General features: G+C 44.8%; 1 protein-coding gene across 2 annotated transcripts in view; it reads left to right on the forward strand.

Moving 5' to 3' along the window:
* The window catches only part of Adamts17 (ADAM metallopeptidase with thrombospondin type 1 motif 17), a 319,009-nt gene that overhangs the window by 204,322 nt on the left and 102,282 nt on the right, over positions 1–12,405 (forward strand). For both annotated transcript variants that reach the window (XM_031386937.1, XM_031386938.1), the window contains 2 exons: positions 745–890; positions 12,009–12,175. In XM_031386937.1, the coding sequence (XP_031242797.1) occupies positions 745–890; positions 12,009–12,175 (313 nt within the window). The remainder of the gene's footprint in view (positions 1–744; positions 891–12,008; positions 12,176–12,405) is intronic.

Raw genomic sequence — 12,405 nt, forward strand, 5'->3', positions numbered from 1 at the left:
ACCGCAGGCTGTCCTGAAGTTTGCTGTATATCCCAGGCTGTCCTTGAACTTGCGATCCTTCAATCCTCTCAGTCCTTCACCTCTCCAATACTGGGATTTCAGGCCCCTTACAGCCACACCTAGCTCATTGGAAGGAAGCCTTGAAATAATTAAAAGAGGAAGTAATGCTTTGTTCTGATGCTCTGCTTGGGGAGCACTGGGTCACACACTCAGGGAAATCTGCTTTAGAGACTGGCTTCTTTTTATCCTCAGAAAGAATGCATCTACCTCCAGCTAATCCCTCCTCTCCTCCATCTGCCTAAAGCAGACCAGCCTCAGCCTCCCATGGCTGGCTTTAGAAGCATGCACTACCACACCTGGCTTTGACTGTTGTTTCTAAGTACTAAACCCAACCTTGAAGTTCCAGCCTCAGATGCTGAAATTGTTGCCCTTCTGAAGAGAGAGACACATGCACATGATTCGGAGTTTGCACACCTTTAGTTGTGTTCCCCTGCCACGTGAATCAATCCATTTCTTGAGAATTTAGAAATGTAGAATGTGGAGCACATTCCCTCTCTAAGTTTATGGCATGCTCCAAACTCCAGGGAGATTGCAACATCAGGCCGAGCAACAGTCATCCAACATTCATACCCTAAAATACTCAACTTCCATGGAAATTTCAGAGTGGATTTTGACACCAAGAGAGAATCGGTCCTTTGTGGAAGCAGGTGACTTTGCTGAGCGTGGCTCCTCTGTGCATTTCAGTGGTGCCGGGCTGGAGAGTGTGTGAGCAAGACGCCCATCCCAGAGCATGTGGACGGGGACTGGAGTCCGTGGAGTGCCTGGAGCATGTGCAGCCGAACGTGTGGTACTGGAGCGCGATTCCGGCAGAGGAAATGTGACAACCCCCCGTAAGTTCCCCCTCAGATCCTACTGCAAGGGCATCCCACTCTGTGGGTCTTCCCCCCTAATGCTGAGAATTGTCTTATAAAGGGGAGCAGAATAGACTATGGTTGAGTTCAAGGGCCTTGAGTGAATTGCATTATCTTACCTAAGCTGGAGTTCTCTCTGAGCACGGAGATACAGTGGAGTCCCAGTGGAAGCACAAGCTGACTCCATCATCTCTTACTTGGCTGTGGTATAAACACTCCCAAGACAGCTAGATGACAATCTGTCTTGACGACATCATGGTCTCCTGGGTTAAGGGTCATTCTCAGGAAGCGTGGAGACTTTCCTAAAGGGGAAACTGACCTTCAACTTGCTGTTGGCAGATTTGAGAACAGGTTGAGCATGTGCTTGGAAGCATCTATGGATGGATTCAGTGTTTGTTCAGCTAAACCATTTTCACATTTTCACTGTTTCTCTTTCTGGAATTATTTGACGGGGTTGGGGGGTGGAAACAGGTATTTTTCTAAATTCCTTTTCATGGACTATGATACACCAAAGACCATTCCTGTTCACCCCAGGAGATTTACCCTGGAAAACTCAGGGATAGATTTTTATGCTCCAATATAATAACTATACCCCCATGGGTTTTCTCCTCCTTTGAACTTCCAGAATTTTAAATGTCCTCTTTGAAGATCTGCTTTCTCTCTTGAATGTCCTCAGTCAGATCCCATCTGTTTAGAGAGTGAGCAAGTGCTAAATTGTGTGTAAACATGAATTGTTTTTCCATGTCAAAGTCATATTGATGGCTAATTAGCAGTTACCTCTTGTTTATAAAAAGCCCTGGTATTCAAACTGCATAGTTAAATCACAGGGGTGATTGGATCCTTCACTGCCTCAGGTGATACCAAGACCTAACCAACAGTAGGAGAATGTCCTTTATGAGGAGAGGTGACATCCATAGTTTAGTAGGTGGCAGTAACATCATAATTTTTGGTGACCTATAACAATTGGCATTATGTAAAATGTCTTTTTTCAGTTGAGATACAGCTTAATGTCTGGCACACAGTAGGTATTGAAACAGTTAGGAATGACTTTCTTAACCAAAAGCCTAGATGACCTCCTACTAAGAGGGCCAGGCAAGGGAGATAATTAAATACCTTTGTCTGAGTGGTAAGAAATGATTGGAGGGTAGATTAATTTTTGTTTAAACATGGCTCAGTTGAAAGTTAGAGCTCTGACTCTCAAAGGAGAGATGTGGGTTTGGATTCATAGAGCTGAGGTTTGGGCCCCAACAGTCATAGCCATTGGCCATTTGACCTCGAGGAAAACTCACCTGTTCCCTGGTCCTTAGTTTGCCCCATTAGAGCCCACTGGCATGTGAGAGGAGGAAGACCCAAATGTGAAAACTGGCACAGGCTAGTCTTAAGTCCAGTCATATGCCTTACACTACAGCTCCCAGCAGCTTCTCCTTGTCCAAATTGTAAAAATCTGGGGAATACCTTTGGTATTACATAAGTGGTCCTTATCAGTAGCAGAACCATGATGACAACCCCCACCTCATCCTGTCTACCTCACAGAGCTGTTCTGCAGCTCAGCACAGGGTGGGAGGGGCTGATCTGAGTGTAGAAGGCTGTCTGTGTTGTGCTTAGAGCTCACAGGCCTTGGCTGAATACTAGTCTACTCCTGCTTATCATATATGTCAACCCTTATCAGGTGGTACCCAGCAAGCATCACGAAGAGCCTCTAAATGTTCAACACTCTCTGTGTCTTGACATGCTGGACAGTGTGATTTATTTAGGTGACAGCAGTACTCGTACATATCACACAATGTCCCCAGAGCTGGGAAAATGCTTTAGGCATACTTTTCAGGGACCAGCATCACCCTTGTGTCTTGCGATGCTATTGGCTAAGATCCCCCTGCCGGAGACAACTCGCAGAGGAGACTTTCCAGGGCTTTGTGGCTTCTCTCCAAGGCTGTCCCAATCCTAACTGCTCTCCTGCTGCTCTGTCCTACCCAGGAAGCGTTTTTTTGCATTGTGCATTTTGCAATCCAGTCTCCTTAAGGCTTTCCAGTACCTAGAATTACATTGCTGTACCCACCCTGGCTTACCTTGCTGTGAGGTTCTGTGTGTTGGGAATCTAGTCCCATACCCCCCCAACCCAGTGGCCCCAGAAAAGAAAGTGCTTATACAATGTTTTTTTTTTTTAATCTGCATTCTCAAATACCCTCATGTGCCAGACCCTAGTCCTCAGCCCCAGCACCATCATGAATTCACCTCTTTTTTTTTTTTTAACCTCCTGTGCTTTGTCACTGAGGACTGAGAGAATGAAAAGGACAACCACACACATACTGTCCTTTTCATGTCCACATGCAGGCATGTGGGCTCTTCACACAGTGGTGTTGGACAATGGTGTGTGTCCCTTCTCTGCAGTCTCCTCAGGCCTGGTGGCTGTGGGACAGACTGGTGCTTAAAAATGTACCAGAAAGAGAAGGCCACTGTTCTTGTTCCTTCAAAGCCTGTGTTCCCTCTAAGGGATTTTTACCCCTGCTGTCAGTAAGCATTGTGTAAATGATGCTGGGCATGGTTTACAGCAACAAGCAAAAACATACAAAACCCTGCTCACCCTCCCACAATTCCCCTTCCCCCTATTTCAAACCCAATCCCTTTTAAGCTTCGTCCTCCTCCCTGTTCACTTCTACCCTCTTCATACATATCACCCTGTGATGGTTTGTATATGCTTGGCCCAGGGAGTGGCACTGTTAGGAGATGTGGCCTTGTTGGAGTAGGTGTGACACTGTGGGTGTGGGCTTAAGACCCTCACCCTAGCTGCCTGTAAGTCAGTATTCTGCTCGTAGCTTTCAGAGGAAGATGGAGAACTCTCAGCTCCTCTTGTACTATGCCTGCCTGGATACTACCATGTTCCTGCTTAGGATGATACCTGACTGAACCTCTGAACCTGGAAGCCAGCCCCAGTTAAATGTTGTCTTTTATAAGACTTGTCTTGGTCATGGTATCTGTTCACAGCAGTAAAACCCTAACTAAGACAACCACCATTTCTGCCTTTCTTAAGGGCACAGCCCCTATGTCCATGGTTACCCCTTGTCTCACATGCAGCTGTTTATAACAAGTCAGGTGGATGGGACCCACTGTCACCAAGTATCAGATTCCAGGCCCATGTAGTCTAAGATATCCTTAGCTTAGGATCCTGAATTATATCCCCTTTACATCCCTTTTTCTGAATGCAGTGATGTTCTGCCGTTCCAGGCCAGCCTGTCTTAGGGGACCAGCATGACCACCATTCGGCCCACCTCCACCTTGAATCATCTTGTTTGCTCTTCAGCCACAATGATCCAACCCAGGGCCTTCATCAGCACTTTCCTAAGCCTAACTTTCCCTTGCCATTATTAAGATCTCAGTGCAAATCTCTTATCCCCAGAGGAGCCCCTTCCCTGACCACACTGTTCAAAGTGGTGTTCAGCTTCATTCTGTCTAAGCATCCTCCTAGCACTTACATTTCAACTAAGTTTTGCTTTGTTCTCATCGGCCTTGGAACTTCCTGTAGGCCCAGGGCAGGCTCCACCTTCCCTTTCCCACAGAGCAGTGGCTCAATAAAATTTGCTGGGACATCTCCTTTCCTGCTTTCCCAGGAGAAGCAATCTTTCTGCCTTTCCCAGGCCTCCATAACACATCCCTAATGTCTTTCTTCCCTTCAAAAACACTAAAATTAACCAAATCCATCAGGCCAAATAATAGGTCACCAATAAGCTCCCTTAACCTGCATTGCCTCTTAGATACTCTAACAAGCCAGGCCGTGTAGCCCACCCTTCCCCTGCAATAGCCAGAAATGCTCAGTAATAAGCCTGAGCATGTCAGCCCAGCCTTGGGAATTTCAAGTTAGAAAATGACCTGGTTTTGCTCCTGTAGTATTGACACCTTGGTAGTTAGTCTGACCATTTGCTATGACCATTCACCTCCATTTCCTGTTGGGAATGGGAGCAACTTGTCCTGTCTCCTTGGAAAATGGTCTACAAGAGTCCATCCTACCTTGCTGGAGCCAACCTAAAAAGAGGAGAAAAACATGGTCAGACTTTGGGCAGGTAGATCCCAGCAGCCCTGGTATTTCCTGAAATAACTGGGTCAGCAGTACAGGCAATTAGGGCTTAGAGCATACGGCCTGATCTTGCACAATGCCTATGTGATGATTGTTACAAAGCACAGCTGATCATGGACTCTGAGCCAAGCTCTGACCATAACAACATATTCTCTGTCTCACTCCTTAAATCAGACAGCTCACTGCCCTGATATTCCAAGAGGATGGCCAGAGCTCACCACAGTGTACAGCTTGGAACACTCCCATGAACCTCTCCCCATGGTTTTCTCTGCACATCCCTGGCTCCTTTCCCTCTATTCTGCAGCTGGTTTATTCACTGTCCAAAGATACTGGCCAGACACTCCCCCATCACCCCACCCTTTTCTCCTGGTCCTGGTTTTTATAGCTATTGGTGTTTTTACTTCCTCGTGTGTGTGTGTGTGTGGGGGGCTCATCTGTATTTTTAATCCAGTTTCCTACATTTGTTCTTTCCTGCCATTTGTATTGCTTTTAGTTAGAGTTAGTGGAAAAGTCATCTCTGTTCTGGATTTTGATGCTGGGTGAAAGGGGGAGGCAGAGAAAAAGGCTCAGGTGCACATGTGTCAAGAGCTCTCTCTATTCCAGTACCTGCAGGATGTCGTGAAGAGCAGAGGAGAGAGGTTGGTACATCAGGGCCTCTGCAGCATTGTCACCCCATGGCTACCTCAAAGGAACAGGGAAGCAGCTCGTCACTTGGTACTCAGAAGAGGGAAGGGCAGAGTAGAGTTCTATGACTGTGCTTGGCTTCGAGTCCCCAGTGACTCCCATCTGTGTGCTTTTCAGTATAATGACCTGGACTTTCCATGGGTTCCTCATCAGAACAAACAAACAAATGAAACTCTAAACTGTCTATTCTTAGTGGTAGTTTCAGTCTGGCTTAGGTACTTTTCAGAGACCTTAACACTAGAACACATGGCCCCACGGTGCACCAGCTGGATCTTTCTCTCCTAGCTTACATGGATGTATTTGTCCTATCCCTCCAAAGGAAGGACATGCCTGCCACCGCCCAATCTACCATCTCCTTGTCTTTACTGCTTCTCTGTGGATGCTCAGGGCATTCCAGGGTGCTGTGAAGGCGACCCTGGTAGGAGACAAGAACAACTTTGGGAGGATCAGAGGTGGATGAAATAAATCTTTCTCTCCACACCTGTTTCTCCTCAAAAACCTCTCACTTCCTTATTCTCGTTTCTTCTTAAACATGCTTATAAAAGTCAATCCTCATGAAAACTAAAACATCTTGCAAAGCATCATTCATTACCAGCAGGCTCACACATTCTGGAGCATCCATGCATGTGTGTGTGCTAGCACGCTTCGAGTGAAGGTGCTGGCTTTGGCGGTCTGGATGTGTGACCACATGACAATTAGCCAGCTTTGCATAGTGGTTGCCCCATGTGCACGGACATGAGCCAGTGGGTTTGCATTTGCTGCCACTTCCTTGCTGCCACACGCTGTCATTGGTCTTCTCCACTGTGGACATTCTGGTGGGCCTGTTGCAGCATCTCTTAAGGTTTGGGTTTCACTCACCAGCAGTGAAGTTGAGCATCTTTGTATGCCTCCCTTGGATATCCTATTCTTGAGCAAGGCCTGTTGAAGCCATGTTAGTTTATATGTGTTTGAGCTGTATCAATGTTTAGAAGATCCTGAAATATGATGCTTTAAACATGGAGGATTGGCATCAGACATATATCATTTTTACATGTGTATATGTGGTCACATGTGTGTGGGTGCATGTGTGGGCTCATGCCTGTGGAGAGCAGCCTCTGCCTTGATTTCTCCCCACCTTATGCTTTGAGGCAGGGTCTCTAACTTAAATCCAGAATTCAACAACTCAAGTTTCAGTAGCTGTCTTGCTCTGGAGATCTTGTCTCTGCCTCCCAAGTGCAGGGATTATGAATGGGTTGCCAAGACTATACAGCATTCGTGTAGATCCAGGTGATCCAAGCTCCCGTCCTTATCCTTGTGTGGCAATAAGCCATCCACCGAGCCCTAGAGATGCATCTTTAAAATCCCTCATGCCCAAGTTGTCTCTGCGTCGGACCATCCTTTGACAATTTCTGGGCAGTTCTATGTTGTTTTCCGTCTCCAGTCCTAGCTCACACCCCTGAACAGTCATCCTTCCCCCACACTGAATCTTTGGTGTCTGCATCTGAAGGACACGGTCAAGAACTTCTGGGGATTTTGTTTTGCTTTTTGTCTGTTTTGTTTGTTTGTTTGTTTTACTCAGACTGTCTTCTGTGCATCCTCAGATAGCTGGCCCCCACATTAGGATAAGATTTCAACTTGCTGGCACCTCCCTGTCACAGGCCCTAAAGAGCCATGGAGCCTAAGATATGGAGCCCGGAGGCTTGGGCCTTCTCATTCTCTGTCAGAATAAAGGATATAGACCCACTAGCTGCTCTCAAAAGGGAATGACTATTCCATTATGAACTCATTTTTACTGCCCTCATATTTGCCGAGTCGTGCTGGGATTTTGTTGTCTTCGTCTCCCTAGATGTGTTTTGTTTTAATCCACCCTGAATGGCTTCAGAGGACCTCCAGGGTGAACAAAAGTCCCAGCACCCTGCTTCACACACACCAAAGGTATATCTAGCCTCTCCTTTCTGCCCTTGCTGATTCAGCAAAACATCTCCCTAAGCCCAGACCCCTACGTCTATGACTCAGGCTTTGTGCAGGCAACCCAGCATGAGATGGTTGGTAAACTCAGTCCCACCTGTGTCATCCTCCATAGACCTTTTTCCCCAGCCACACCCTCCGACAGTGACTCTTTATGTCTCTCTGTACCACAGATGAAGGGCACCTCTTTCTAAAGGTTGCAGAATTGCTATCTATGTAGGAAGATCCAATCACTGGCATGGTTATTCTACAAAGTCTCTATGGTCTCCATCCCTCTTATCTCCTGGAATGCTGAAACCATGAATAATGTTATTCTTCTTTCTAGACACCAGGCCCATGAGAAGTTTAACTTTAAAATTAGGTACAATAGCAGGTTAATAACAATGATAAAATAATCACAACCATTGGCTATAATAAAGTCACTTAATGTTTATAAATTATATATTTATGGCATTCCCTACTTTATATTTTTAGACCATGTTTGATTGTCCATAATTTGAAACTACAGGAAGCAAAACTATAAGTCTGAGAAATTACCATACTGCAGCTAGACATGAAGAGTAAGGGCCTATGTGATCCTGCCATGTGTGGTGGGGGGATTACTAGAGTAGTGGACCATGTAGCTAGTCATGTAGAATTATTCCTCTTTTCCCATGTTGGTCAGAATAACAATTCTGATTATTTTTATCAATTTCTGCATTATGGATCTTTTCTTTTTCCATTTTTGGATGTGTGAATGTATGCTTGTGTGTTGCACACCTGTTTATGTATGTTTGCACTATGTAGCTGTGCATCCATCTACCTGTATGCACATGGATATGGAGTCCCAAGATTGGTGTTGGGACCCATCCACCATAGCTCTTCTACTTTATTCATCAAGACAGGATCTCTCAGTCAAACCCCGTGATCCTTGAGATGGCTAGTTCTTCTAGCCAGCTTGCTCTGGGGTATCCCCTGTCTCCATCTTCCAAGGCTAAAAGTACAGGCAGGATATCATGCCCATCCAGCATTGACATGGATTCTTGGATTCCAAACTCCATTATTCATGCTTGTGTGGCAAGCACTTCAGCCAGTAAGCCATGTCCCCAGCCCTCATAGACACTTTGACCAGAGTAAGTTTACCATGAAGAAACCCTTGCTTTATATGGCAAGTGATTAAAGTCAGTGAGAAATAGGTACTTAGAGGCAGCCAGAACTCTGATGGATACAGGATGTCTACATGTCGGCTTCATGTCTCATTTGATGAGGATGCTCCTTACCCACCTAAGACTCAGACTCGGTTAGCCTTCTCAGAGAGGTATCATCTAGGGCCCCAGGCAGGGGAGAGGCCTGGAGGCTGAACTCTCTGGGAAGGGAGGGTGGGTGTCAGAGGAGAGAAGCTGCATTGCAGAACAGGACAAGACTCTGCCTTGGTGGTTGCTATACTCAAAGCCATCCTCAGGCATGCAGCCCAAAGATGCAATAAGGGGTGCCGAGAGGAAAACCTGCTCCTCTTTAGTGTCTGTCTAGAACCTTGTATTAACAAAGCTGAGCACAAAGCCTGCTTTAACCAGAGACTCTGCTTGTGCCATACTGAGTATCATTTCATTGAAATTTGAAAGACACTCTTCTATGTTTCTATGTCCTTTTTAAAATTGTTTCTTTTATTTTTTGAGATAATATAATTATATCATTTTTTCCTTCCTGTTCCTTGTTCAAACCCCTTCCATATGCTCCTCCCTGCTCTCTTTCAAATTCATGATCTCCTTTTTTGTTATTGTTATATATGTGTGTATATATATATATATAAATAACATATATATGTATATACATATATGTTCTTAAATACAACATGGTTAGTCTGTATAATGTTACTTGTACATGTATTTTAAGGGCTGATCATTCATATTGGATCATCAGTTGATATGCTGTTCCCTAGGGAGGACTATTTTTCCCAGCATGCCTTAGGTGCCTGTAGTCCTTTGTGTTTGGGCCCTGTCCACATTAGCATGTCTGTTGTCATTATCCTTGTTCAGCTCATGTTTAGGCAGTCATGTTAGTAAGACTTTATTGGTGTGGCTTCTGACATTCCTAGAAGATACAGTCTCATAGCAAACTCCCTGACCCTCCAACTCTTCCATCTTTCTACCCCCTCTTTCACAATTTTCCTGAGCCTCATGTGTATCCACTGGAACTGGCTCTGCAGTTCTGCATTTTGATTTGTTGTGATATTGTTTTGAATTGTTGTGATGTAATGTTCTCCATCTGCTGCAAAGAGAAGTGTCCTAAATAAAGGGTGGGTCCTACATTTACCTCTGGGTTCAAAACAAATATTCAGAATGATACAGATATATCCTGACTCCTTCAGTGATGGAATGTGTCCTGGAAGACATGAAAACTCCTCCCCCACCTGCCCTTGGTCAGTGCAGCAACACAGAAAGAAAATCTTTTCAAGTTTGTGGGTTCTTTCTTCTTGCCCTAAGCTCCTCTGATTATTGTAGATAATTTTACTTTTGTTTCTTTGTAGTAACTCCGTCTCATGTTCATACAGCATACCCCTGTCTCTGTGTTTTCATTTCGCCATTAAGTATCTTTATGAGAATTGTTTTAAAGTTTTTGTCTATTAACAAATCTGCTTAACAACAGACTTACTGGGGATGGGGTCTGCGGATACATTTTGTTGTATTTATTTATGGCTAAATGAGATCTTGATGCTGGGTGTCAATCTGAAGGGACAGTTTAAGGTCTTTCCTGACCCTGGATGGTTTCCTGGCCATGCTTCATAGCTTTCTAAGTTCTGGAGATACAATTACTTTTAGATGAGCTAATCCCTAAATGTCTGGCACTTATCTATTTACTTTTTTTTTTTTTTTGGTTTTTTTGTTTTTTGTTTTTTGTTTTCTTTTTATTTCAAGGCTTGATCTCTCTATGTAGTCCTGACTGTCCTGGAAACTGACAGGTATTAAGAAGGAAAAATGGTGCAGGGTAGCAGATGTTTGAAAATCCCTGGAAGCCATGTCACCTGCTCGGGTCTTCAGCCCTTTAAAAAACTGGCTTTTGCTTAACTTGGGCCTAATTGTAACTTATTAGGACCCCTCAAAGAGCCATCAGTATGTAATTTTCCTAACCTTTTCCCCTGGAAAGGAAGGAGTTCTTTAGTGTGTGTGAGGCTAACATGGGCCTGCAAGGGGCCTTACCTTCTACCTGGCATGTTATTCGCATAATACCTTGTATACTAGAGCATGGACTCATGCACTCTACCAGATGTTTTTATAACGTTTTATTATAATTCAGCTGAACCTTTTATTTCACATGCTGTCTCTGCCTGCTTCTATACCAGTAGCAGTTGCTGCAATAAACTGTGTGGCTCAAAAGATCAAAGCTACTTATTCTCTGACCCTTTTACAGAAAAGGTTCATTGATCACTGGTGTAGATTTTCAATAAAGACTTATGCCATTCTCTATTCTTACCTTTTTCCTCTAAAACCATGATCAGAGGGTAGCCTATGGATATGATGAGAGGCAGAGGGATGGAAAGAAATACCCACTACCCAATACTTAGTTTGTGAGTACAAAGTTCGGGTACCAGACATGTAAGTGTATAAATACCTATGATGTGACTTTCTTTCTTACACTGAATTTCAAAAAAAAAAAAGCAAGTAGTTACAGTGTATCATCATGACCTTGATACCATGGAGATGTATGGAAGCCTTAAGCTCATCTAGGTCAGAGGCCCTCAAGGATGCCTTGGGGCCTCTCAGAGAAGCTAAGCAATGCCACACTGTGGCCAACCCAGCTAGCATCACGCCATTCTGTCTTGAACCTTAGATGTGTGCACTCTGCCAGGGAACACAGCCCATTCTCTAGAACCGCTTCTCACCCAGTCAGTCTAGACATGACACCTAGGAATTCAGGCTACAGTATTGGCCTCACTTGCAGGGCTGAGACTTAACTGGCTGATAGCCAAAGACCAACCATAAATGTATTAATCACCCCACTTTGTTGTAAAGTAAATGACAACTCTTCATTCCTTCTAAAACTTGGAAACTTCTAGAACATATCAAAGAATATTTTAAAGGTCTTTATAGTGATTTTTTTTTTAAGTAACAAAATTTTCTTTGGGGTGTTCAAGGTTACACATGACTAAGTCTTAAATCTGGACGGAAGATACAGCTCGTGGATCATGATGAACTGATACTCACTGCGCCCTATCCAGATGACCTTTATTTAAGTCCTCTGATGCAGTTTTCTACTGAACACAGTTTAGCATGTTATGGGGCTGGGTTTACCCAGATGTGATCTACATGAGAGACCCAGTTACTCTGGAAACCTTGCCTGAACCTTCTTAGCAACTGCTCAGTACCTCAACTGTTTCCTCCAGATCAGCTGGCTAACACAGATCTTCCTCTTCTTTCTAGTCCTGGGCCTGGAGGTACACACTGCCAGGGTGCCAGCGTAGAACATGCTGCCTGTGAGAACCTGCCTTGCCCCAAGGGTGTGCCCAGCTTCCGGGACCAACAGTGTCAAGCCCATGACCGACTGAGCAGCAAGAAGAGAGGCCTGTTGACAGCAGTAGTGGTTGATGGTAACGGCATATGGCCCTTCCTTTTCCATGTAGCCTCCCTCTCTCTTTTCCCAAGAACTATAAAACCCAGCTAGGGCTGCTCATAATCCTCAACTCCCATCCCAGACCACCTGAGAACACTCCTGTCTTCTGCCCAAGTTAGTCATGTTCCTGCGCCTGCAATAGCGAAGCTGAATTCTAACAACGTGAGGTCTCCCCACAGGCCATAAAGGCAGACGGTAGGCTAGATT

Source organism: Mastomys coucha, unplaced genomic scaffold (genome assembly GCF_008632895.1).
Source record: "Mastomys coucha isolate ucsf_1 unplaced genomic scaffold, UCSF_Mcou_1 pScaffold21, whole genome shotgun sequence".
Taxonomy (NCBI): Eukaryota; Metazoa; Chordata; class Mammalia; order Rodentia; family Muridae; genus Mastomys; species Mastomys coucha.